Raw genomic sequence first — 25,890 nt, 5'->3', positions numbered from 1 at the left:
TGTTTGTTTTTTCCTGTACTTATGTAAAGTCTTCACAAAATGCAGTTTCTCTGCAATTTTACTTATTTTGACGTCTTACCTAAAGTGAATCTTCTACAGTTGCTGCTGTTTCCAGTGATGCACTCAGTCTTCTGGTACCATCAGGTATTATACAAGATTGTGTTCTCATGACATGAATATATGCTGCACCTTACATAAAGCCATGGGAGGTTGTGGGATATCTCCATATTGGCCCGAATAGAAGATAGGGATTTTTACGATGATGTTATGTTAAAATGTCCTTATAGAAACCGCAGTTGTTTTATGTGTGCAGCCTAAGAGTGGGTTTCCATTTGAGAGTTAATTTCGGCCGGAATAACTATTGAGAGTACTGTACCAGGAATGCCTAGGCCCTGGCACATATGGATTAAAAACTTTATTTCAGCATACAATTCCCTTCTGATATGTGAACAGCTGAGCGAAGGAACATTCCAGTAACTACCAGACTCCACGAGCAAGCCAGGCAAGGTCAAGTGACGTCACCTGCCGCTTGTAACTTGCCTCCCCTAGAGACGTTTCTCGAAGTTTTTTTCTTTCATGAACTTTTTAACGCCTTAACCGATTGCAACAGGACCAATGCTAAATTGTAGCTGACGTTATAAAAGTAAAACCCATCAAATTTCAAGTTAATCTGTCGAGTAGTTTTTGAATTATTACAATTTAAAGTTTGAGAAGAATGTGCACTCTCAGTCACATGATTCACAGCGCCACCCCTCCTGGCGGGGATATATATGCCACTATGTCAAGGCCGGCAAGCAGAGTGTATGTGTGAGACAGAGGGAGAGAGAGCAGTCTGACCCTCGTACAGTCTGTCAGTGCAGTCTCGTTCGCAAAGGAAGTACACTCTGTCGCGTTTCATGAGTCCATAATTATGGCCATAATCGATCGCCGGCGAACTTGTAAAAGACATTGCACCGTACATATTCTATTGTGCCGCGACTACGATAAAATTCTGGACATTTCGGAAGATCACACTTGTGAACTTATTGAAGTGAGAAGTTAAGTATTTGATATTCACAGACTAGCGCATGACATGTGAACTTTGTTAATTTCGCATAATAGTGAACTACTACGATATCTCAAACTGTCGTGTGTGATAAACAGAAACCATCAGTTACGATAACCCTAATTATTCTAGGACTCATTTCTTTTAAAACAGTACATCCTTGAACTGTATCTCTTTATTTACTCAGTGTTCGTGCCATATCAGGACACGACTTTCTCCAGTAATAAACTTGGTGAATATTAAGAACTTTTTATTAGAAAATTCATGCTAATATAATATAATCACGATCAGAAAATCAGCTTTATCTGTTTACGATATTGGTTCAGAGACTGTGATAAAAATTATTACATGTTGCATTTTTCAAGTGTTTAAACTGTGTATTTATAGACGTTATCAGTGACGATTTTAAATAGTGACTTATGCAGCAAGGACTGTAATTATTCACTTAGCATCATAAAATTAGAATATGAGCTAAACTGTGTTTTACGACAGTGAATTATAATATCTGTGATTACTAATCGCGCCAATTGAACTTTCCGTGTTCAAATATTACCTCCCAGAGCAGCGGAAGTCTTGGTGAAATACTTCAAGATCCAGTTACATCAGACATCATTTCATCTATGGTACCCATCGAGGGACGTCAACGTGGTCTCTTCATGGAACATCGCTGAGTTCGAGTCTCCGTCCGCACTCCACGGAATGTTCCAGACTCCCATTCAACATTTGTAAGCAAAATCTTCTCTTCTAAGTGAGTAGTCACAAACTGACTGACTTTCTTTTCATTAATCCTGAGCAGTGATATTCTCAGTGCTACGTGTGAACAATATTTCATAACTTTTCATCATTACCAAGAAGTTCATATTTAGTGTTAGATTTATTTTTCAAATTTAATAACTAATTCATGATCACATTACGTAGAAGAACTTTAGGGTTTTCAAGTGTTTTATGATCCTTAATTTCAATGCTAACGAACTGAGAAACATTCATCAAGAAGTTAAATTTTTATTTCAATTTTCAATAATAAGTGTGTGTTCATTTTTTTTGGATTTAATACTTAGAAAGACTCTAGGTTCAAGACAAATACTTAGTGTTTTCATAAAAGTTAAAAAGACTATAGGATCAGTGATATTCATTTATTTTTTCTTGAACTGACTTCAAGAAGATCTCCGTTTAAACCTTTGATTTTGATGAAAGATTTGAGTCCTATATTAATATTGCAAGGCGATGAATCTTTGAACATTATAAATAAATTGTTAACAAAAGTATAACCATCTATTATTCGCCCTGCGGTTCTATCCTGCTCTGTATCGGCTCCAAAATCACTTTCCACTACCTGAGGTCCTTGTCATGCCCAATACCCACGAACTTTTCCTGGTACAGTACCCAGCGAGTCCCTCGCCAAGATAGCTTTCATGAGTTCTCATCACACCCTGTCCACTTGTCCACCTGTAAAGAGTAGAGAGTAGTCGAAATGTCATCACACTACTACTGACAAGTCGTAGCAGCTGTGATTGTTCTCTGTAAAAAAAAAAAAAAAAATCTAAAGTAAAAATGTGCTGGGTTAAGCCATGGATTGAAAGGAGATATGCTCTAGGTGCCAGTCATATGCTAATTCGGGAATTACAAATTGAAGACGCACAGCAGTTTCAAAATTTTTGTAGATGAATGAGCTCTGAAATTGAGTTTATTATAGAATCTGTGGGACTGGTAATCTTCAAGAAGGACACTAAAATGAGAAAAGCAATATCAGTGCCTGATCGAGTGATGGTTACTTTTAAGATTTTTTGCCATAGGTAAGTTTATTTGAATTATTTGTATTTATAGTAAGGTGTATTCTATTCGCGTTAATTGTTTACTATATACAGTACAATAGGAAGAATAGTAGAAAGAAGTTGATCCCGCTATCTACAATGCCCTCAGGTAAAGAAATCACTTATGAAATAATATCCTCATTTAATCTTATTTATCCGTGAAAGTCATTACATGAGTTCTGATAATTCAAGGTAAAGAAACCAAAAAGTGCAGTTTTAGGCATACTGTATGTAAGCTTTCATGTTGTACAGGAAGGAAGGAAATATAGTGTACATAATTTTGCATTACAGATCTGCCAAATTAAAAGTATTAATAAAATCTCTTGCCGAATTTGGCTTGGAAGTCTGTGGTAATGCAGGAGAGATGAGAGAAAATCATTGTATCCTGGTGAAGTGCTGTTTCTGGCACTCGCTGAAAAGAATTAACACGTTGCTTCATCGTCCTCATCTGCCACACGAACTATGGCTTTTCTTATTTAGTTTTTCAACTTCCTTCTAACATACTCATTTCGAAGAGTGCTCAGTTCTAAAGCAACATATCCTCCAAATTTGTCGTATTTGTCTGGTGTTCCTTTCGGAAGTACGTCTAATGCAGTTTTTATTGCAATGTCATCTTCTTCCTCGCGTTTCCTTTTAGACGACTTCGAAGTTGTTTCCTTTATACTACATTTAGAGCAGTCTCCTCATTTTTGCAATGCTTTTCCGAAGTTTCAAAAATATCTCCTTCCTTTGGTATGCCTATATCAGAATTTGTAGAACTCTCCGCCTAAAATTAAATACCAAATTTAAAAAAACAGATGTAATAAGAAAACACTAAAATCAACTGTTATTGTTTATTATTATTTACTTCATAATATTATAACATTAATTATTTAATACATCTTCCTTGTTATTCATTGACTAAGCAGATTATTATTCTATCATTACAGTTTCCACAAAACATGGATGAATGGCTTAAAATAGCAGAAGATTTTGAAAGATGATGGAATTTTCCTCATTGCCTGGGTGCCTCGGACGGGAAGCATGTAGTTATGCAAGCTCCTAATAACAATGGGAGTCTGTTATACAACTACAAAAGAATGCACAGTATTGTTTTGTTCGCAATCACAGATGCTAATTACAAATTTATTTACGTAGACATAGTTTGTAATGGCCGAATTTCTGATGGAAGTGTACTTTCTAACAGCAGTTTGTTCGATAAATTGGAACAAAAGGCACTACCTTTACCCTGTCCTGAACCACTTCCAGGAAGAAATATGCCAGTGCCATACTGTCTTATTGGTGATGGTGCATTTGTAATGAAAACATATCTTTTGAAACCTTATCCCTTTCGTAATCAACCAGCACCCAGCCAAATTTTTAATTATCACCTGTCAAGGTCTTGTAGAACTATGCAAAACAGTTTCGGGATTTTAGCAAAGAGATCTTGGAGCTCTTGAATCCGAATACAGTTAAAGACGTCGTGTCGTCAATATGTGCCCTTCATAATTTCCTACTGAACGCAAATGAGTCAACCTATTTAGGAAATGGAATGATTGATTCAGAAGATGCGGTAAGTTGAGATGTAATATCTGGACTTTGGCGTGATGAAGATAACCCTGGAAATACACTTTTTCTGCTGGAACGAGGCAAAAGAAATAACTATACAACACAAACGGGTGTGAGAAATGAATTCAAAAACTATTTTATGACTACTGAGGGTAAGGTGGACTGGCAGTTTAGACACATTGCAACCCACAACAGTGAATAATAAACTTGTGTTGAAGAGGAACTGAGAATATAAACTTACCAAATTAGATTGTGTTGAACAGGGAATAAGTCCCAGGATGACGAACTTCAGAGCATTGAAATAAGACCAACTACTTTGGTAATTGTCATCTGCGGCGCGACGTAAAGCCCCTAGCAAAAAAAAAAAAAATTGTCATCTGTCCTGCCACCGCTTTTTTTCTGTTTTTCATTTTTTCAATTCTTGAGATACCTCAAACAATAGAGAGCATCACATTATTGATTAATTTAAATATTGTATATATGTATTAAATACTTGTTATTGTAATAAAAACCAGGCTACAACCATTATAATATATTTATTTCCATGAAAATTGATGTGATTATAATAAAATATAAACTAACAATTTACTCTTAATTCAACATTATTAAACAGTCTTACCTGATTCCTTAAGTTGTGAAGTTTCCTTTGAAATTCAGCTCTGGAACACGAAAACTTCACGTGTATTTCCTCTAAAGTTTTACGTTTCTTCACTCTGTCACAGTAATCGGTACATTTCACATTCCACAAAATTTCTCGACTTTCATACATTTCAGTTAACAATTTTGTTTCCTCCGGTGACCAATTTTTAAAAAATTAGGCCAACTATAAACATCTGGTGAACTTCTTGTCAAGGCAATCTTGCCGAATAAATCTAAAATAACCTATGAACTGTTGACCAATAAATATCACAGACAAATGCACGCTAACGTCAAGTAACTTTTGTCAAGCAATTGGAATGTTTTTCCTTCATATTTTTATACTAAACTTTATATTTTGACTTATAACTTTTTACCATATATTAGCAGTTATTTGACCTATACTTCAAACATTGACTACGGCTTTAAGCCAACAACTGTCATTTATAGTCACATGACGCCTCCATTTTTAAATGTACTGCTTATGAATCTGCCAGTTTTTATGTATCATTTGATTGTATTATGTATTCTCATTGAACTGATTTCATATGCCTTCTACTATGTATTAGACATATATTAATGACTACGGCTTCAAGCCGTACAATCATACGACATCCTATTCAACGAAGAACTACATATGTGTTTATCAATATATCAGATCTTTAGTTATTTCATTGAACATTTTATATGTACTACCTATGAATCCACCAGTTTTTAGTATCATTTGAATGTAATGTATATTCTCATAGAACTGATATTTTATGCCTTCCACTATGTATTAGACATCTATTAATGACTACTGCTTCAAGCCACCTTTTTTACTATAGTACAATCAAACGAAGTCCTATTCAACAAAGAACTACATATGTTTTTATCACTATATTAGTTTTTTAGTTATTTCATGAACATGTTTATAACAAATGTAAATCTTATCTCTCTTATAATCATCAAACACATTTTAGAATATCTTTAACCAGATGCCTGGTAAAATAATAAGGTTTTTTGATAATGACTGAAGATGCCTCACAGTAGGAGGCGAAACATGTCTCATCTGAAAAATGTTTCAACATAAATGCCAACATCTTATATTGTATTGAATAGGTGGAAATAAACATAAGATATTATCCTATATACAGTTTATGAAACTTTCAATACGGACGAAAAATGATTTTCATCACTTGTAATAAGACCAATTTTTAGTCGTCTTGAAATTGAAAATAGGACCAAGCTCTCGATAGCTTTGCCACAATTCGAACACAGTTTGTATCTGGAGAGCTAATCTCCGAGAAGGCCAGGGAGCACGTGTCGACTAGCGAGCAAGTTGAGACAAGTTAGCTCTCAGGAGAGTTGCGAGCGAATTTCCGTTAGTTGCTCTCGGCACTGTGTCCATTGGTGAGTAACTACTATCGAGAGGTTCCCGCCAGTATTTACTCTCAAGTGTACGGGCACCTTAATATTTAAAAAGTTTGTATCATTTCCTGCCTTTACTGGCTTGTGCAGCGAGTGTCCCAAATGCTTCACACTTGAGCTCAAGGTCATGAATAAACCACTTTCTGGAGTTTTGATTGTTTTTTCTTTCCTATTTGTTTGCAATTAGTGACAGGTAGAATTGAATACAATGCATATAGATACTTACATTCGAAACCATATCCTCGAGTTCAACATATCCTTTAAAAGTTTAGTACAGTACAAGACTTCCATAAACTTGCTACAAACAGTATACAGGTGACAAAATTGCAGTTGAAGATTTAAAAAAAAAAAAAAGAAGGGATTCCACCATCACGTTGGATGCTTTTGTATGATGTGCTTTATTTTATTAAATCAGTGAATTAAAAACTACCTGTCATCCATTGTTGTTTAGCTTGGCATTATTTATTAGATATTTTTTGCTGACCAAAGTTGCTGCCCTGAAAGAAGGTTTCATGGGAAACTGACAAAGTTTCCGTTCTCATGACAGAGATTAGCCTGGAGCTACTAAATGACCTTTTATTCTATTGATATGGCCGCGTGTGGTGGATATGTTATTAATATCACCGGTTTTGCATCTACTTATAAGAACAACTTAAAAGATTTAGTGCTGTTGTATCAGTCACGATTTTCTTTCAAGTAGCAAAGAGTGTGAAAAATGTGGACATGATGAATTGTCGTGAATAACAGCTGTAATCGTATATCTTTTCTGTGTCGTCAGCAAGTCAAATGGGTGCCGAATGCAGTTGGTATGCGAGTGCCCAAAAAATACTTTCTTTGGTGATTCTAAATTGAACCTGTGTTAAATAGGTTATTTTGTGGTTGTTCGAACCAACCCCGGAAAACCATCTTCAGGGCTGCTGACAGTGGGGTTCGAACCCACTATCCCCCGGATGCAAGCTCATAGCTGTGTGCTCCTAACCGCATGGCCAACACGCTCGGTCAGTTATTTTTACTTTTTCATTTAATGGCAATGCCATGTAAGATTTAGCCATACTGTTCAGTTTGTCTTACTTTCACAAATGCATTAGCCAGCTGTTTGGCAGTATGCATGCTTCCTATCTTCATTAAAGATCTATTCTGAAAATCTCATTAGAGTCTTGGTTAACTTCCCTTTTCAGCTACTGTACTGGTATCTGTTTATCTTAGAAGACTGTTTACTGGTCTTTCCCTCATGGAAATACCTGAAGTGTGTCAGTGAAGAATAGAATGGCAGGTGCATTGATGACAGGGATGTCCAAACACATGTGTCTGTTTGTCCAAACAGTGACGTTGCTCATACCAGCACCAGAAATGCACAAATACTATATGTAGGACTATTTCAATTCCTAATATTTTCTGCAGCCAGTCCCTGCTATGAATGGTGTGAAAATGTTGCTCATAGGGTCGGTTGGTGCATGCATTTCAGTGGGCTTGACAGACCGATATGTAATAGCAACTTCTGGCTCGGTGAGGAAAGCAACGGGAAACTACCTCACTCCTCATTTCCCTAGTACACCTCTTCAGTGATGCCTAGGCCATCTATGACGGCTGATGGCAGAGCTGTTGAGGATCCAACCAGCCTTAGGGCTGAAGACTGAACATACATACATACAATATTTTCTGCATTGTGCAAGTAGATTTTAAAGAATTTTTTCATTATTTGTTTCAGTGTCCTTAGTTTCCATATTGAGGAAATTCTGCATTATACAAAAGTAAGAACATTGTAACACTGTAAGCTTCGCCATGACCAAGAAAGAATTCAGTAGTACCGGGCGAGTTGGCCGTGCGCGTAGAGGCGCGCGGCTGTGAGCTTGCATCCGGGAGATAGTAGGTTCGAATCCCACTATCGGCAGCCCTGAAAATGGTTTTCCCTGGTTTCCCATTTTCACACCAGGCAAATGCTGGGGCTGTACCTTAATTAAGGCCACGGCCGCTTCCTTCCAACTCCTAGGCCTTTCCTATCCCTTCGCGCCATAAGACCTATCTGTGTCGGTGCGACGTAAAGCCCCCTAGCAAAAAAAAAAAAAAAAAAAAAAAGAATTCAGTAGTGGACAAGTTTCCACGTTATTCAAGTTCTTCTTTGAGCCAGTTTTACTGTAGTAAAGAACAATAGCCCTCAATCCCTCGGATATATAACACTTTTAATTAGTACACATTAGCTAGCAATAATACAACATTAAGAGTTTGTCAACTACACTCCACTGTGATACCTGAATAGGTGAAATACAAGAATGTACATTTATACTGTATATAAACAAGTAAAGACGGAGAAAATATCAGGATCAGAAATGATCACATCATAAGTGACATATAGGTAAACTCGACAGTGGAGGAAAGCCTGACAGTTGCAAAGCTGAAATGATTTGACCATTTAAAAGAGAATGCAGTAGACGTGGATTCCCAGGAAGTACTTGGAGAGGATGGTGCCGGGAGAAAGGCCAGTTGAGTGTCCCAGAAGGAAGTGTTCAGACCAAATTAGAGATGATTAAAAGAGGAAGATGTATTGATAGAAGAAGGAAAGCCAGGTACAGATGAAGGCATGTCAGTCTCACAAATTCCACCTGGCTGCTTGAATGATTCACAGATTATGATGATGATGATGATGATGATTGTTTAGTTCCTTTTCCTTCCATTTCTCATCTCTTTTGTTATACTACACAAAGTTTCCCCTCCATGTGGCATAACTTTTCCAGGTTATTTGATTTTTTTAAATAATCTTTTTCTGTTTGTTTTATGTCGCACCGGCACAGACAGGTCTTTGACGATTGGATAGGATAGGTCTAGGATTGGGAAGGAAGCAACCATGACCATGTTTAAATTTTATCTCCCATAACACAATATTCCTTCATACTTCATGAGGGGGAATTATAGCTGAGTGACATCACTGCTGGCATCAAACCAAAGTGTTATTGGTTCGAATCCTGGCCAAGGCATGCAAGATTTTTGAAATGAAAATCATGTCCCTTTGGTTCAGATTCCACATGAAACATAAAAATGTCCCATGGCTATAATCATGATATCAGTGTTTGCTAATGCTCTACTGGAATTTAATACTGCTTTCAGTGATTTAAGATATGATTGCGTGTGTGTATATGTGAGTCTTGGCTGACCTCATCAATAGGAGACAGTGAAATTCAATGCAATAATTATGAGATGTATCGTCTGGACAGAGAAGCAGTGCACAATAAGAAAGGATTAGGCGGTGGTGTCTTTGTAGCTGTCAAGTCCACGCTGAGGCCAGTACCAGGGACGGATTTAGCAGGTAGCTGGGAATGCACAGTGGTGAAAGAAACTGTCTATCCAGGCAAGGCAATGTTTATAGCTTGTTGCTGCCTGCCACCAGACGAAATGAAGAATCAGGTTACTGACCTTCGTAAGACTTTAAATAGAGTTACAACTGCCGCTAATATCCAACAGTATTGTGTTGTGTGGGAACTTCAGTATTAGTGAATTAGCGTGGTCTCCAGACGAGAATACCATTGCACGTGTTATTAGGATACACAGTGAAACTGTTTCGTATTTCTTGGATGTTGAAAATCCACAACCTTTTTCCGGTTATTCGACCGGGTCAGGAATGGAATGAATGAAGCCCCCATCTAGTGGCGAGGATAGGAAATGTGCTGGCTGCCGAAGCCTGTCGTACTCCTCTGGGGCAATGATAAATGACTGACAGATGAAATGAAATGTTAACGGAGAGTGTTGCTGGAATGAAAGATGACACAGAAAACCGGAGTACCCAGAGAAGAACCTGTCCGCCTTCCCTTTGTCCAGCACAAATCTCACATGGAGTGACTGGGATTTGAACCACAGTATCCAGCAGTGAGAGGCCGGCGCGCTGCCGCCTGAGCCACATAGGCTCATTTCTTGGATGTTATCAATGAAAATAATCTGCATCAGACATGTTGCTTCCCAAGTAAGGAAAATAATTTTCTAGACTTAGTGTTTATTTCTGAACTGCAGGGTGGCAATATCTATTGCACAGAAACAGAAAAGGTTGTGAAATCTGATCACCAGGCCGTGGAGTTTAACCCCTCTCTGCCTAACAGAATAGTACCGAAGCCATCCTGAAGGACTCTCTTTTCATTTTCAAGTCTGACTTTAGTCACATGCGTGAGTTGTTTTCTTTACTTCCGTGGAAACTGATAGATGAGTGTACTTCAGTAGACGAAGCTGCAGGGCTGTTCTGTGATTTATTTTATGCTATCATTAAAGACCCTGCATGCCTGTCCATACTTCCAAAGCTCATAAATTTCCATTGTGGTACGACAATGAATTAATTGAAAAAACTGAAGGAGAAGGAAAAGGCAAGAAAATACTTTTGTGCATCGACTCAGCCAAGCTATTGCATTAATTCCTCCACTTTGCATAAAGAATTCAAAGCATTGCAGCCATTTAAATAGAGATAATATGTTAAATCAGTCGAGGAGGACATACATACCAATCCCAAGCAATTCTGGAGCTATACAAACAATAAAAGAAAGTCAACTCTTCTTCTGTCTAGGATGTTTAATGGCAATCAACAATCAAGAAGTGAGTAATACTCAAGACATCGTGAACATTTTTGCAGACACTTTCAGCAAATACCACGCCCCCTGCATGACATATAATTCACCGTTGGAATTTTTCTGCGACTACACTGGAAACCGTGCTGACGTCTGTCAGTGAGGTTATGGAAATTCTTTCGGCAGTTGACATCAACAAGTCAAATGGACCAGATAATATACCTGATATTGTGTTAAAAGTGTTAAATCCACTGTCGAGTATAATTATGCATTCAATGGCGTATATTTAAACCGTGTAGATAAAATCAGTGATTTAGGTATCATATTAAGCAATGCAAAAGGCCTGTCCCTCCAGGACCCTACAGATTTTATAACAAGGAAATCTCTTAGGTTTTGGGGTTTTAAGAGAAATTGTAGGGATTTTGTTTCTTTTCAAACCCTGAAAACTATATATTTCCTATATTAGGTCAGGGTTGGAATATGGTACCGAGATCTGGATACCATCCCAGCAATATTTAATTGAATCACTAGAGAGAGTGCAGGTAAAATTTATGAAGTGGGTGAGTTTCAGGGGCTTTGGAATTAAGAATTAAGATGACAGCTGCAAATGGAGAATTTACTGCTGTCTCGCAAATGTGCTAATGCAATGTTCACAATAAAATGCATAACAAATAGACTAGATTGTCCAGAGCTCCTGCAGCTAATACCGCTTCATGTTCTGGCACAAAACACCAGACACAGATTCACCTTTCATGAGACCAAGTGTAGAAGCGCTGGCCATCTGACCCGAACTTGGCAGATTCGATCCTGGCTCAATCCGGTGGTATTTGAAGGTGCTCAAATATGTCAGCCTTGTCGGTAGATTTACTGGCACGTAAAAGAACTCCTGCAGAATTAAATTCCAGCACCTCTGCATCTCCAAAAACCGTAAAGTTAGTTAGTGGGACGTAAAGCCAATAACATTATTTATTAGTGGTTAATACAGTCACTGCAGACACTGAACAGTGTTGGGGAATCTGTGGATTGCTTCCGTTCTGATATAAAGACAATTAGAGAGGCAGTATTACAAATTGCAAAATAATAGATTTCTATGTAGTGCTGTAAGATGCTAATTTTTTGAACATTATAGTTCGTGATCATTCGTAAATGATATGTAATTATATATAAATAATAAGTTAGTGGTAGGAAGTCGATTATGGGTGTAGTACGTCATCTGTAACTGGGAATAGCCTGTTGGTGGTCAATAAATCTATCAATCTATCTATCTAATGTTCACGTAATTTTTTTCTTCAAGCTGCTCTACGTCGCACCGACACAGATAGGTCTTATGGCGTAAAATTACATGCTTGCTCTTACGCATACCTTATGATCACATTTGAGTTATAAATAAACAAATTTTATTTCAGAGTAAATTTTAATTCATCTCTAGCATTTTAATTACACAGATGAAGACAAAGAATAAAATGCAAATCCATTTATTAACCCTTTCATACCTGATGTAAACTACAGTTTACATGACATTAATTTAAAGGTTTCAACATGAAAATGAGCTGTAGGGATGCAACTGACTATTGGAATCTGCAGTGTACACTCTCTAGTTGAGAGATATGCCTCTAGATTCCAGCACCAATTAGTGAGAGCCAGTCATTAGTAGCTTCGAAAAGCTGCTTCCTGTCTCATTTGCTACATGACAAATTACATAGTGTAAACGTAAGTTTTACATAGATTTCCCTGTTCGATTGAAGTTTTTACAGTACATTTACGAGTAGGAGTGATGTTTGAATAGTTATACTGTATTAACAACAGATAATTCAATATAAGCTGGTACAAATTGTGCAACATGAGTGTTTACTGAGGTACACATTGGGCAGTTATATATATATATATATTGAACCCATGACCTTTGTGCCCTAAGAACATTATGCATAAATCAACAATTAAACTAAAAGTTGGATTCTTGATAGCATGGATTTGACACGTGACGAGGGGGTGATTACCTTCGGTCCCTCGCTCTGGGGTACGTGACGTCAGCCACACGTGTCGACGGCGGAAGAATCTCAAGTCATTTTTATGAACTATTTCAAAGCACGTGTACATGGCGTGATCCAAGCCAAGTCAAAAAATATAGTGCCTATCAAAGGAGGTCAATTATCTCACAAATCGAAACCGTATAAATTTTAAATGTCCATGAACACTACCGCCAGAAATGTAGCAAGCATGTAGTCACTTTCAAAACTCTTGAAATTACAGTTTAGTTAAGTCAGAAAATCTATAGAAATTTTCTTGGCGGCAAAGGGAGATATCCGAAGAGAGGGGGTAACTGCTATAAATATGAAGGGACGCCATGACGAAGTCTCCTTCTCCGGCATTTGTGATACAAAGCGGACGAAAAATTGTTGAGCTGCTCTGCGAAATCAAACCAACGAAAGTAGACTGAGTTCAACTGCAGATTTTAGCCATTGTGGCTAGGTCTTGTCTCCATGAGGAGATAGTTTTCTTGAGTGAAATAATTGTACCAGATAGGACGGTCAAAGTACTGAATAAATTCTAATGTGGTTAAGTAATTCGTGTGCGGAAATAATTATAGTCCATCGTGTGCGCTCAACAAACAAGTAAAGGGTATTTTCTTTTTTTTTTTTATGCTTTATTCCAGGAAACCTGAAGAAATATAAAAAAATGGTTTGTAAAGCCATGAATGTAAAAATGGCTAAATAAAATGCCAGGGTCGCAGGTGAGCCCTATGACGAACAATGGTGTGACGACATGAGGTAGGTGACTTTCCATCTTACTACCTCTTATATCTTGTCTCATGATCTCTAAAAGTGTATTTGAATGGGAATATACGACGCAGTGGTCACCCCTACTAAGTTTTGTAAATGTGAGAATACGACTAAAAGAGTCATTTGTTTTATTTCCCACTTGGATAAATTTTTGAAGTCTTGCGAGTGCCGTATAATGTTGTAAAAGTTATTGAATAGGGTTTCAAAGTGATATCACGTCCAATGTAGATCGTCATCCATGTGAGTGTACTGCCTATATTTTGTGATGTCAAATTTAGATGTTCATTCGACGTAAATTTTTCCTGTCTGCAATTTGATGTTAATAATGTAGAAATCCATGGTCACTCATTTTCAATCGAGTGGAAGCGCGCTGTCGGGTGAGAACCTAGGGTGATGAATTTGGTCACGGAGAGAAACGTTTTTCTAGGCCCATTTTAAACTGTGTCTGACTGACAATAAAAGATCTAGTAGAATGTTTCAGTCATTTTCTCGTAAAAATCAAGTTATTAAATACGATATCCTTTATGCGAAGTTATTCATGATTAATGCATTGTGCGATATTAGACGTCGAGATTTCTAGTGAGGATTTTATTCCAGTTCTTTGTCAATGATAATTGTGGAGCTGGGAAACAGAGGTTAGTTTTGTTGATATGAGATTTGTGAATCAGGTTGGACCTGTCATTGAAGCCGGGACACGGAAGCCCAAGGAATGTTTTATATGAGTTGAGATGAGATGTGCGAATCAGGTTAGAGTCCTGTCATTGAAGCCGGGACACGATAGCCCGAGGTATATTTTATAATGTTGGGAATGGAAAGAAATACATAGAAATCCATAGGGGTATTAATTGGCGACGCGTATAATTAGTGTGGGCATCTTGAAGCATAATCTGTGCATTTTGTTGGTTAGAATATCGTATTTGTTTAATTATGTCGGCAGAGTTTAAAGAGAGCATTTTGAGAAGCCAGTCAGCTGGAATAAACCGGGTGTTTCATGTAACTGCCAAGCGAACTTGGGGACGAGAGGCCTCAGCTGTGATAACGGGACAGGCGTGGAATTGAGATTGTACTGTATTCTCGGCCAGGGAAAACATTAAAATGCTGGATTTAGTTGAAATTCATAGCCGGTAATGATCTGAGTATTGTGAAATACTGTAAAATTTGTTTAATTGGGGACGTAATGAACATTTGAAATCACGAACTTTGAGTATAAGGAACAGAGTAACCAAATTCAGGGTTGTCCAAAATATAGAGCGATGGTCGTGATGATTGGTTTGTCTGTGAGGGGTGTGCAAAATTCATAAATGGTATGACGAGAAATGACATCGTAATCATATGGCGAGTTGTTTGGTTTGTACGTAGATTATTAGGATATCCAAGTGTTAATAACGGTTAGGACTAGATTAGATTTTAAAAGTGTGAGATCAGGAGACAAGATATATAACTGGACATGAATTATGTAACAATTCTTTTCCAGCCAGATAAACATCACGAGATTGAATTCACATCATAGCTGCGTAGGAATTTGTGAAGAAACCAGAGTCCGCGGAGATAAAATTTGTTGTTCGTTAACATTTCGTCAAATCATTTAAATTTATTTAATTATTAAATTCAGTGAAACCGCATATTGAAATAACTTTAATCAAGCGAATAACTTGGAGATGCATTCTGGAAATTTTAGTTTGTTTTCTGGGGAATATTTAAAATATAAAGTAACGATTAAGGGGACATATCCGAAGGAAATGGATTTTACTGCCACAAAGTTTGTGAGCATTGCTATTGTTGTAATTATTGAACTTTGATTGATTGAGCAGTGAATGTGCTGGGGATAGTAAAGTGGAAACTTTGGTCATCAACCGATGTAACTTAATTGTGTTTAGCCTTCAGCCTTCAGCCTGGAAACTTGGATGGTCAGGGGGTCATCAACCCCAGTGACTTGGATTAGGGCCATATGCCATTGTAGCATCATTTCCTTGCGGTCATCATCCACAATGACTTTAAAGTAACTTAGAAGATTAGATATCGTTCCATGACATAGACGAAGGTCACATCGATTCAATTAAGGGTCCATGCCGTTGAACCACTGTGTGGCACACACCGATTGGACGGCCTTAATTATACCCAGAGTCCAGAGTTCGTGTTACGAGGGCTGGACCATAACGAATCACTATGATGGTACATGTGGTCTCACATGGAAGCCGAATTTAAGGATTTCCAGACTTTCCTTTCTTAAATAATTTATATTTGAGACAATGGTTTCTAGTATGAATGCCCGTCAGGCAGTTACGTTAAAGTCTCACACCAGTGTTCTGACGTTGATGTAAAAATGATTGTGGTGTCCAGTGGACACAATTGACTTCTATGATACCGTTGACATACAGATTGCTTCAGAATTTTCCTGAATAAATAGGAATCTTTTAAACAGACCTTTCATTCCAGTAGATGGATTAGAATTACTGAACCCTTCCTTTACCTCAGCAAGTGACGAAGAACCCGATACGACCCAAGAGACAGATCTCATGAACTTTGCTGATAGGTAAGAAAGGTAGGTATCCCTCAATATGGACCGAAGGGTTCAATATATATATATGATGATAGGTAGCTTGTCTGTCTCATGTTCTAACCAATGCAGGATACTAGTTGTATTTATCTAGATATATAATGCCCGTGAGTGTTTAAACTTATACTCGGAATCATATCTATATTGGCTTTGCATAGAATTAAATTTTAATCCGTATTTTCAGCCATTGATGAAGAAAAAATAGAGCACCTCTTAGGAATTCATTGGAATGAGTCCGACATAAAAGAAGGGGAAGATGCTCTTCAAACGAACTTTGACTATCTGGCGATGTTCTGTCTTTAAAACCTATTTCGACAATTGATTTGCCTGAGTTGTACTTGTCAAATACTTGAAAGACAAGGAGATGTATATTGGAACAATATGGTCTGACAGAATGTGTAACTATCCACTGCTTTCTCAGGAAGAGCTCAAGAAAGGACGCCAAGTTTCTTATGAGTGGCAGGTTGAAACAAACTTGGATGTCAACACTGTTTGATGGCTGGACAGTAAAGCAGTACAACTGATCTCGTCATACTGAGGTGTGGACCCCTCCAATACATGCAAGTGGTACAGCCACGAGAATAAAGTCCTCATATAGTACAAGAGTACAATCTTTTTTTTTTCTTTTTTTTTTTTTTGCTATTTGTTTTACGTCGCACCGACACAGATAGGTCTTATTGCGACGATGGGATAGGAAAGGCCTAGGAAGTGGAAGGAAGCGGCCGTGGCCTTAATTAAGGTACAGCCCCGGCATTTGCCTGGTGTGAAAATGGGAAACCACGGGAAAACCATCTTCAGGGCTGCCAACAGTGGGGCTCGAACCCACTATCTCCCGATTACTGGATACTGGCCGCACTTAAGCGACTGCAGCTATCGAGCTCGGTTACAATCTCTTTATTGGTGGCGTAGATCTAGTCAATATGCTCATAGAACTGTACCAGATTGATTTTCGCTTAAAGAAATGGTACACCAGAATAGTACTCTGGTGCCTAAATGCTGCTGTGGTCACTGCTTGGCTGTTGTACAGACATCATGAGAAACGTCAGAAGAAATCAGAGGATATTTTGACACTAGTTTAATTTATTTCAGTCACAAATTGCAACTGGCTTGACCTCCTTTGGGAAGGTTCCTGAAAGGAACAGAGGTCTGCCTAGCCAGAAAGGCTCTGAGAATAAAAGGAGGTGTCCAAATGAAATGCCGCCTAATGTCGGTGTGCAATATGATGAAGTGGGACATAAGCAGAATCAAAGAAGATGTGTAAATTATGCATCAAAGGAGTTACAACGGGTATCTGTAAGAAGTGCAAGATTCACCTATGTTTTGTTCCAACACGAAACTGTTTCCTTCATTGCAATGCATGATAGGGCATTTTTGTGACTTATTTATATTCACACTCTGAGGTTGATGATTATGATGATATGTTCTATTTGTTGAGTACCGGTATTTTGTTTCAGTTTTGTATTATTCGCTTATAAGTTAGTCTGATTTGCTAATTTTAAGTTCTGAGGCTTGGTTCAAACATGAGGAGATACTGATGACCATGATATTATATTTGATTTGTTTCATGAATTTTAGTTTGCTCTTATTTTGCTATTTTTCATGATAATTTTAGAAGAAACTCTTGAGGTTAATGTTAAACTACTGTAACAGCAGTTCAATAAAGATACTTTTGGAGCCAGGCGAATCACATATATAATTCTTACCTAAACTGCCTGATGTAAACTCCAGATTATGTGTCACCTATTTCTAAGCTTTTCCACAAAATTATATTTTTCATGAATAATGTACTAATAGGACCCTAATTTACAGGAAAATGTGGTAATTTACCTTTTTGCAACATAAATTCATAATTCAGATATGTAAGGGTTAATAGTCATTTGGCACTCAGACGTTCATATGCTTTGTAGTGCTCAGGATGCGATAATGTGTCTGTAGCATAGGCTACTTACAATAGCCGTAAGTACAGTTATATGAATGGAGGTATCAATTAGTCTATAGATTTGATGTGTCTCATTTAATTTGTTGAATGTTTAAATATACGACTTTGTGTGATGTCCTTTTAGTAGAGATTACTATAATTTCTAGGTGTTGAAGCTCAGACTCTGACTGTATGGAGGCAAGCTGATCAATATAATCTGCCACGCATAATATATGTGAATAAGATGGATAGACCTGATGCTGATCCAGAGTTTTGTGTACAGTCAATCAAATCAAAACTTGAAACAGAGCCATTAGTAATCCAGTTACCTGTAATCCAAAATAAAAGACTTTATGGACTTGTTGATCTAATCACAATGGAATTTCTGCATTGGAATGAAGAGACTCGTGGAAAACAGTTTTCAGTTTCTTCTCTTGAAAAAGCTTCTAATCCATTATTATGGGACAAATCAGTCTTGGCAAGATTGGAGCTCATTCAGCAGTTAGCTGATGTTGACGATGTTCTTGCCAAGTTGATAATAAGTCAAGAAAATTTTGATATAGATGCTGATCTCCTTCAGCAATCTCTGAGAAGAGCTACATCAAATAAAGTATGTACATTAATTTATTTTGAATGTAAGAGGTAAATTTTCATACCTATAAAATTGCATTGGATGATAATCATGTTTTCTTATTTACTCAGAAAGGCATTCCTCTTCTCTGGGGAAGTTCATATAAGAATATGGGTGTTCAGCCATTGATGGATGCCATTGTGAAATACTTGCCTGCTCCAGATCTCCGAATGAAGCAACTGGTTCACTGTTTTGGTGATTCATTGTGTGCCAGAGCATACAAAATTTACCATGATCACCAAAGGAAGCCCATAACGTATTTTCGTGTGTATACTGGAAATCTCTGTTCAGTAAGTTCATTCACTGCATAATTTAGCAGGTTAAAAGTAGTTTTAGAATGTTTTAGTGTATGACCTGATCAGAAAATAAAAAGCACCGTATTTATTTTGTGATTATATAAAAATTGCTGGAAGACTGTATGCTCTGATTAGATACTGTCCCTGAATAATAACAAAATCTGGTATTGCTCCGACTAAACTCGCGATCTCGTGTGTGCAGTTCACACTCTAACTTGTGAATGTGTAAATTTTTTTTTTTTTTTTTTTTTGCTATTTGTTTTACGTCGCGCCGACACAGATATGTCTTATGGCGACGATGGGATGGGAAAGGCCTAGGAAGTGGAAGGAAGCGGCCGTGGCCATAATTAAGGTACAGTCCCGGCATTTGCCTGGTGTGAAAATGGGAAACCACGGAAAACCATCTTCAGGGCTGCCGACAGTGGGGCTCGAACCCACGATCTCCCGATTACTGGATACTGGCCGCACTTAAGCGACTGCAGCTATCGAGCTCGGTATGTGTAAATTTGACAGTGGCCTAGATTTTGGGGAACATATACTGCAACAGACAGGCAAGGAAACCAGGTTGATGCTCCCTTATAAATTAAGGACAATTGATTAAAATAATAATTTATTCCAAAAAGACAAATTGACACAAATAACATTGAATAACGTGAACATAAATGCTTTGAAACTCATATTCTGCTCTAGTGTTCTATCACTTTGTGAAGGATGAGGAACTTTATCCCATTTCTGCGCTTGGCATCGTAGTGGGATTATAACATAAATTACGTAAATGTCTAGGGGCGAAAATTTTGCTATTTGCTTTACATCGCACCAACACAGATAGGTCTTATGGCGATGATGGGATAGGAAAGGCCTAGGAGGGGGAAAGAAGTGGCTGTGACCTTAATTAAGGTACAGCCCCAGCATTTGCCTGGTGTGAAAATGGGAGACGACGGAAAACCATCTTCAGGAATGCCGACAGTGGGGTTCGAACCCACTATCTCCCGAATGCAAGCTCACAGCTGCGTGACCTTAACCGCATGGCCAACTCCCCCAGTAGGGAGGAAAATTATGACTAATTATCTCTCTAATTTCTAATTTCTTAACTAAATAAAACACATTCATAAAATCACATAATCCCAACCACCTGGATTTAAATAACTGCACACACACACAAATATTTACATAGCAAATCAAAAACATAAAAAACACTGATGCGCACACAACCTGTAAAACATAATATCAACCCTTCTACACAAACATAAATGACTCAGTTTCACTCTCACATCACTCAGCAGAACTCGTTCACACATGCTGATAATGACACACTAAATTCATACCATAAGCTGTTCTATTCATATAGCATGAAAATAAGAAGCCGGCCCCATGGTGTAGGGGTGGCGTTCCTGCCTCTTATCCGGAGGCCCCAGGTTCGATTCCCAGCCAGACCAGGGATTCTTACCTGGATCTGAGGGCTGGTTCAAGGTCCAGTCAGCCTACGTGATTACGATTGAGGAGCTATCTGACAGTGAGATAGCAGCCCCAGTCTCGAGAGCCAAGAATAATGGCCGAGAGGATTTGTCATGCCGAGCACACGTCACCTCGTAATCTGCAGGCCTTCAGGCTGTGCAGCGCTCGTTTGGTAGGCCAAGGCCCTTCAAGGGCTGTAGTGCCATGGGGTTTGGTTTATGAAAATAAGAACAATCATCACCATCACTCTTACACTGATCTCAGGCTTATTTAGATGATCCTGCATTTTTACTCGTCAGTTAATCTGCTGTTCCATTTTAAATGATTTGCAGAAGATATGTAACAACCTCACCACAACTAATTAATTATAGGTAAGGCTCAAATAGATAAATAAGCCTCTCTTCACTCAAATACAACAATTCTTGGCGTACACAACTCTGCTTCATCAGAATACTCTACATCTCATCGGAAAATAAACAAATGAGCCACAATACTTTGTTGGAATTTTTGATTTGACGGAAAATAAACAAACAAGGAAATCACACATTCCTCATAACATAGCGTACAATGCTGGAGATCCTGTCACTCCATTCTTTCAAAGACCCTGGCCTCTGAAACAAGTCCACACAACAAGTAAGGTGCTAATACAAATTACCCTGAGGCCTGTCAACCTTTTACATACATCCTGCATTAATGGCCTTCAATGACGATCCCTATCTTCTCACTCATCTCTCATAATCGTCCACACACCTATGCATGATCTCTAGCCGTGGTACAAATACATTAAAATCTCAAAAATATTACTAACCTTGATCTCATAAAAAGGTGACATTAATCCAACATTTAACTTTTTTTGAAGACATTCCTCTCATGAATTTAATTCTCAAAATATTATCAAACTAGCAGTTACCCGCATCTTAGCTCGCGTGGATTGCGTAATTTGATAAAAATAATCGTTCTTCGACACTGTAATAAGACATTATCTGAAAATTCCTAAAGTATAAAAACTCACCAAAAAATAGAGCTTAATTTACCCTAGAAACTCTTTGAAAATCAAGTTTGAGGTATTGCCTTTTGGGGCTAAGACGACCATGAGACACAGACCTGTACATGTGAGAAACAGTCTTATCTCAAGTTGAAAAACATACACGTTTCTTTATTTTTAAAGGAGATTCCAAATACCAATTTCCATGTCTGTAACATTTTCATTTTTTGAGATATAAGTATCTTCATAAAAAATAATTCAACTCACTTCTCAACTTCCTTTTACCTCCGTTAAGTGCCTTTTTCAAAAACAAAAACGTACCTGTTCCTGTATTTTTAAAGGACTTTCCAAATACCAAGTTTCTTGTCTCTAACATGTTAAGTTCTTGACATACACTGTAGATATACCGGAACTAATTTTAAAAATTCACCCGCTTATTCAATTCATTTCAGCCCCTTAAATGGATTTTCCGAAAACAAAAAAATACTTGTTTCATTATTTTTAAAGGAGATTCCAAATACCAGTTTTCACGTCCGTACATCTGTAACGCCTTCAGTTTTTGAGATATACGTATTCTCATAAAAAGAATTCAACTTCTTCACTTCTTTCCACCCCCTGCCCCTGTAAGTGGACTTTCCGAAAACGAAAATTACGTGTTTCTTTATTTTTAAAGGAAATTCCAAATACCAACTATCACGTTTGTGACAGCTTCAGTTTTTAAGTTATAAATATCCTTGTGAACAGAATTCAACTTGTTCTTTACTTATTTTCAAACCCCCTTAACTCTGTTTCCCAAAACAAAACAAAAAAGTGTTTATTTTTAAAGGAGATTCCAAATACCAATTTTCACATCTGTAACATCATTAGTTCTTGTGATATAAGGGTCCTCATGCAAAGAAATCAACTAATTTATCAATTCATTCACGCCCTCCTCCCCCCCCCCCCCCCCCGCGTAAGTGGATTTTCTTAAGACAAAATAATACGTATTTCTTTACTTTGAAAGAAGATTCCAAATACAAATTTTCATGTCTGTAACATCTTCAGATTTTGAGATGTAAGTATCCTCATAAAAAGAATTCAACTCCTTTTTCAGCCGCCCCCACGCTCGCCCATTAATTTTATCACCCCCCCAAAACGCATGTTTTCTTTATTTTTAAAGGAGATTCCAAATACCACTTTTCACGTTTGTAACCTTCAGTTTTCGAGACATAAGTTTCTCCATAAAAATAATTCCATTTTTTCACTTTCTTTCACCCTGCCCCTTAAGTGAATTTTCTGACAACAAAAAAATATGTGTTTCTTTATTTTTAAAAGAGTTTCCAAATACCATTATCATGACTTGAAACATCTTCAGTTTTTTAGATATATGTATCCTCATACAAAAAACTGAACTCCTTTATCACCCCCCCCCCCCCACCAAGTTGATTTCCGCCCACTCTCAAAATGCGTGTTTCCTTATTTTTAAGAGAGATTCCAAATACAAATTTTCACGACTGTAACATCTTTAGTTTTTGAGATATAAGTATCCTCATAAAAAGAATACAATTCATTTTTCACCCCACCCCCCACCCGTTAACTTCATTCCCCTCCCCTCCAAAATACGCATTTCTTTATTTTTAAAAGGGATTCTAAATACCAATTTTCACATCTGTAACCTTCAGTTTTTTGAGATATAATTTTCTCCATAAAGGAATTCAATGTTTTACACTTCCAGTAAATTTCCTGAAAACAAAAAATACGTGTTTCTTTATTTATAAAAGATCTTCCAAATACAATTTATCACGACTGTAACATCTTCACTTTTTGAGATATATTTATCCTCATAAAAAGAATTCAACTTCTCCCCCCCCCCCCCCTCCCAAGATGATTTTCCCCCAAAATGCGTGATTTTTATTTTTAAAAGATATTCCACTTACCCTGTTTTAACGTCAGTAATATCTTTAGATTTTTTAGATATAATTACCCTCATACAAATAATTCAATTAATTTTTCTATTCTTTCACCTCCTTAAGTGGGTTTTCCAAAAACGAGACAGTTCATGTTTCTTTATTGTTAAAGGAGATCCCAAATACCATTTTTCACTTGTGCAACATCTTTACTTTTTGAGATATAAGCATTCTCATACAAAGAATTCAACTCATTTTTCGATTTCTTCGCCCCCTTTAAGTGGATTTTCGGGGAAAAAGAAATACATATTTATTTTTTAAGAAGACTCCAAATATCAATTTTCACGTCTGTAACATCTCCAGTTTTTAAGTTCAACTCCCTTTTCAGTCCTTTTTATCCCCCCCACCCCTTATGTGGTTTCTTCCAAAAACAAAAAATACATGTTTCTTTATTTTTAAATGATTAAAAAGGCCACTTTTCACATCTTTAACATGTTATGTTTTTGAGATGTTCTGTAGATATGCCCATTTTAAAAATTCATCCCCTTTTTCAGTTTTCCTTAAGTAGGCTTTCCAAAAACAAATTATCTATGTTTCTTTACTTTTACAGGAGATTCCAAGTACCAGTTTTCAGGTCTCTTAAGTGTCTGAAATATATTGTAGGTCTAGATTTTTTTTTCCACCCCGTTTGTCACTCCCGTTCACCCCCTATTCATTGGATTTTTCAAAAACAAAAAAATGTGTGCTTCTTTATTTTTAAAGGAGATTCCAAATACCGATTTTCATGTCTGTAACATCTTCAGTTTTTGAGATATAAGTATCCTCATAAAAGGTATTCAACCTTTTTTCACCCTTTTTTCACCCCCGTTAATGGGATTTTGTGAAAACAAAAAAACATGTGTTTCTTTATTTTTAAAGGAGACTGTAAATACAAATTCTTATGTCTCTATTGTTTTAAGTTTTTGAGATATAGATAGATAAACGTCTTTATTGGTGTAGTTAAGGCCATTGGGCCTTCTCTTACACTAAACCAACAAGGTATAGATATCTTCATTTTTAAATTTTACCCCCCTTTTCACCCCCTTAGCGACAGAATATCCAAAAATCCTTCCTTAGTGAGTACCTACATTCTAATATAAATGTATCCTCAAAATTTTTCTTTATGTCCAGTAGTTTTGGCTCGGCGATGATGAATCAGTCAGTCAATCAGTCAGGACATGTTATTTTATATATATAGATGAACATTCCACATTAAGTTAATTTTTATGACGATTAAAACACAATATACTCGGCCCATCCTTTCCAGTGATGTTTCCTCAGTCCACATTATTCAAACACCTTAAATCTTGTGATGGCACATTCAAAGAAATTTATTTAACACTCAGCATGCACAGCCTTGTCTCACAGTCGAACCGTTGAAAAACCCGGCATCGAACCAATGATCTCCCTCAGCAGGATGCCATTGTCACCACTGAATCAAAATCACCCTCAATCACAACAAAAGTGACAACTGTACAATATAATAGTGAACTAGTTTCACACTGGAATAAACCGTCCTTGAAACTCAAACACACACACACTCCTATCATAACACGAGTACTTGTCATTTAAATTACCTTCCCAAGAACTTGACATTACCTTTATGCCTTTGATCATTATTTGCTAATAGAGTCCCATCTAGTTATTCTTCATTCTTGACATTATTTTTCCCATATTTACATTAGTCCAACGCAAGTTATTCCCATGATCTGACATGAAAATTCACCAGAAAAACAAATCCACATTAGCCATGAAATGAGATGTAATGTCGCGGCCACCAAATTAGGCGGGTGAGGAAAACTGTGCTGTCGTCACATATGGGAACGGTGAAGCGACACATGGTTGAGAGTCGCTTACCTCTGAGCACGGATTGGCAACGCTGATCGTTGCAGTGCTGTCTAGTTGAAGCCAGGCCACCTTACCCGAGTCATTCCGTCATGCAGCTGTTGAGCTTGCACCGTAAGTGCAGTTAAAGATGGATAGTGAATGTGTTCAGCCTGGTGTTTCTTCGGGTCTGTTATCTGAAGAGGACGAAGTAAGTGCGAGAAACGAAGAAGAAACTCCTCTGAAGCGTCATCGGTTGGAAGAGCTTAAGAAGAAGGATTTAGCCAGCCAGACAAAATCCGTAATTGTAAATGTATTGCAATATGTGCAGAAGTTGGCCGACTCAAATATCTTGCAGACTGTGAACTTCAGGAAAAGCCAAGAATTGACTGCAACAATGTGTAATGTTAGCCTTCATTCGGTCCAGAGATGTGTTTATGAAGCGAAATATTCACCCAACCAAAAAATACTTTCATCTCCAAGGAAAAACTGCGTAAGGGAGAAAAAAAACTTAGTGTGCTTAGTGAT

At 37.4% G+C, this 25,890-nt stretch overlaps 1 protein-coding gene across 2 annotated transcripts in view; it reads left to right on the top strand.

The window, feature by feature from the left end:
• mRRF2 (mitochondrial ribosome recycling factor 2) overlaps positions 1-25,890 on the top strand; it is a 370,843-nt gene that overhangs the window by 75,320 nt on the left and 269,633 nt on the right. For both annotated transcript variants that reach the window (XM_067139519.2, XM_067139520.2), the window contains exons 5-6: positions 18,414-18,856; positions 18,949-19,167. In XM_067139519.2, coding sequence (XP_066995620.2) covers positions 18,414-18,856; positions 18,949-19,167 — 662 coding nt within the window. The remainder of the gene's footprint in view (positions 1-18,413; positions 18,857-18,948; positions 19,168-25,890) is intronic.

Source organism: Anabrus simplex, chromosome 2 (assembly GCF_040414725.1).
Source record: "Anabrus simplex isolate iqAnaSimp1 chromosome 2, ASM4041472v1, whole genome shotgun sequence".
Classification (NCBI taxonomy): Eukaryota; Metazoa; Arthropoda; class Insecta; order Orthoptera; family Tettigoniidae; genus Anabrus; species Anabrus simplex.
This window is presented reverse-complemented; position numbering and strand designations above follow the sequence as displayed.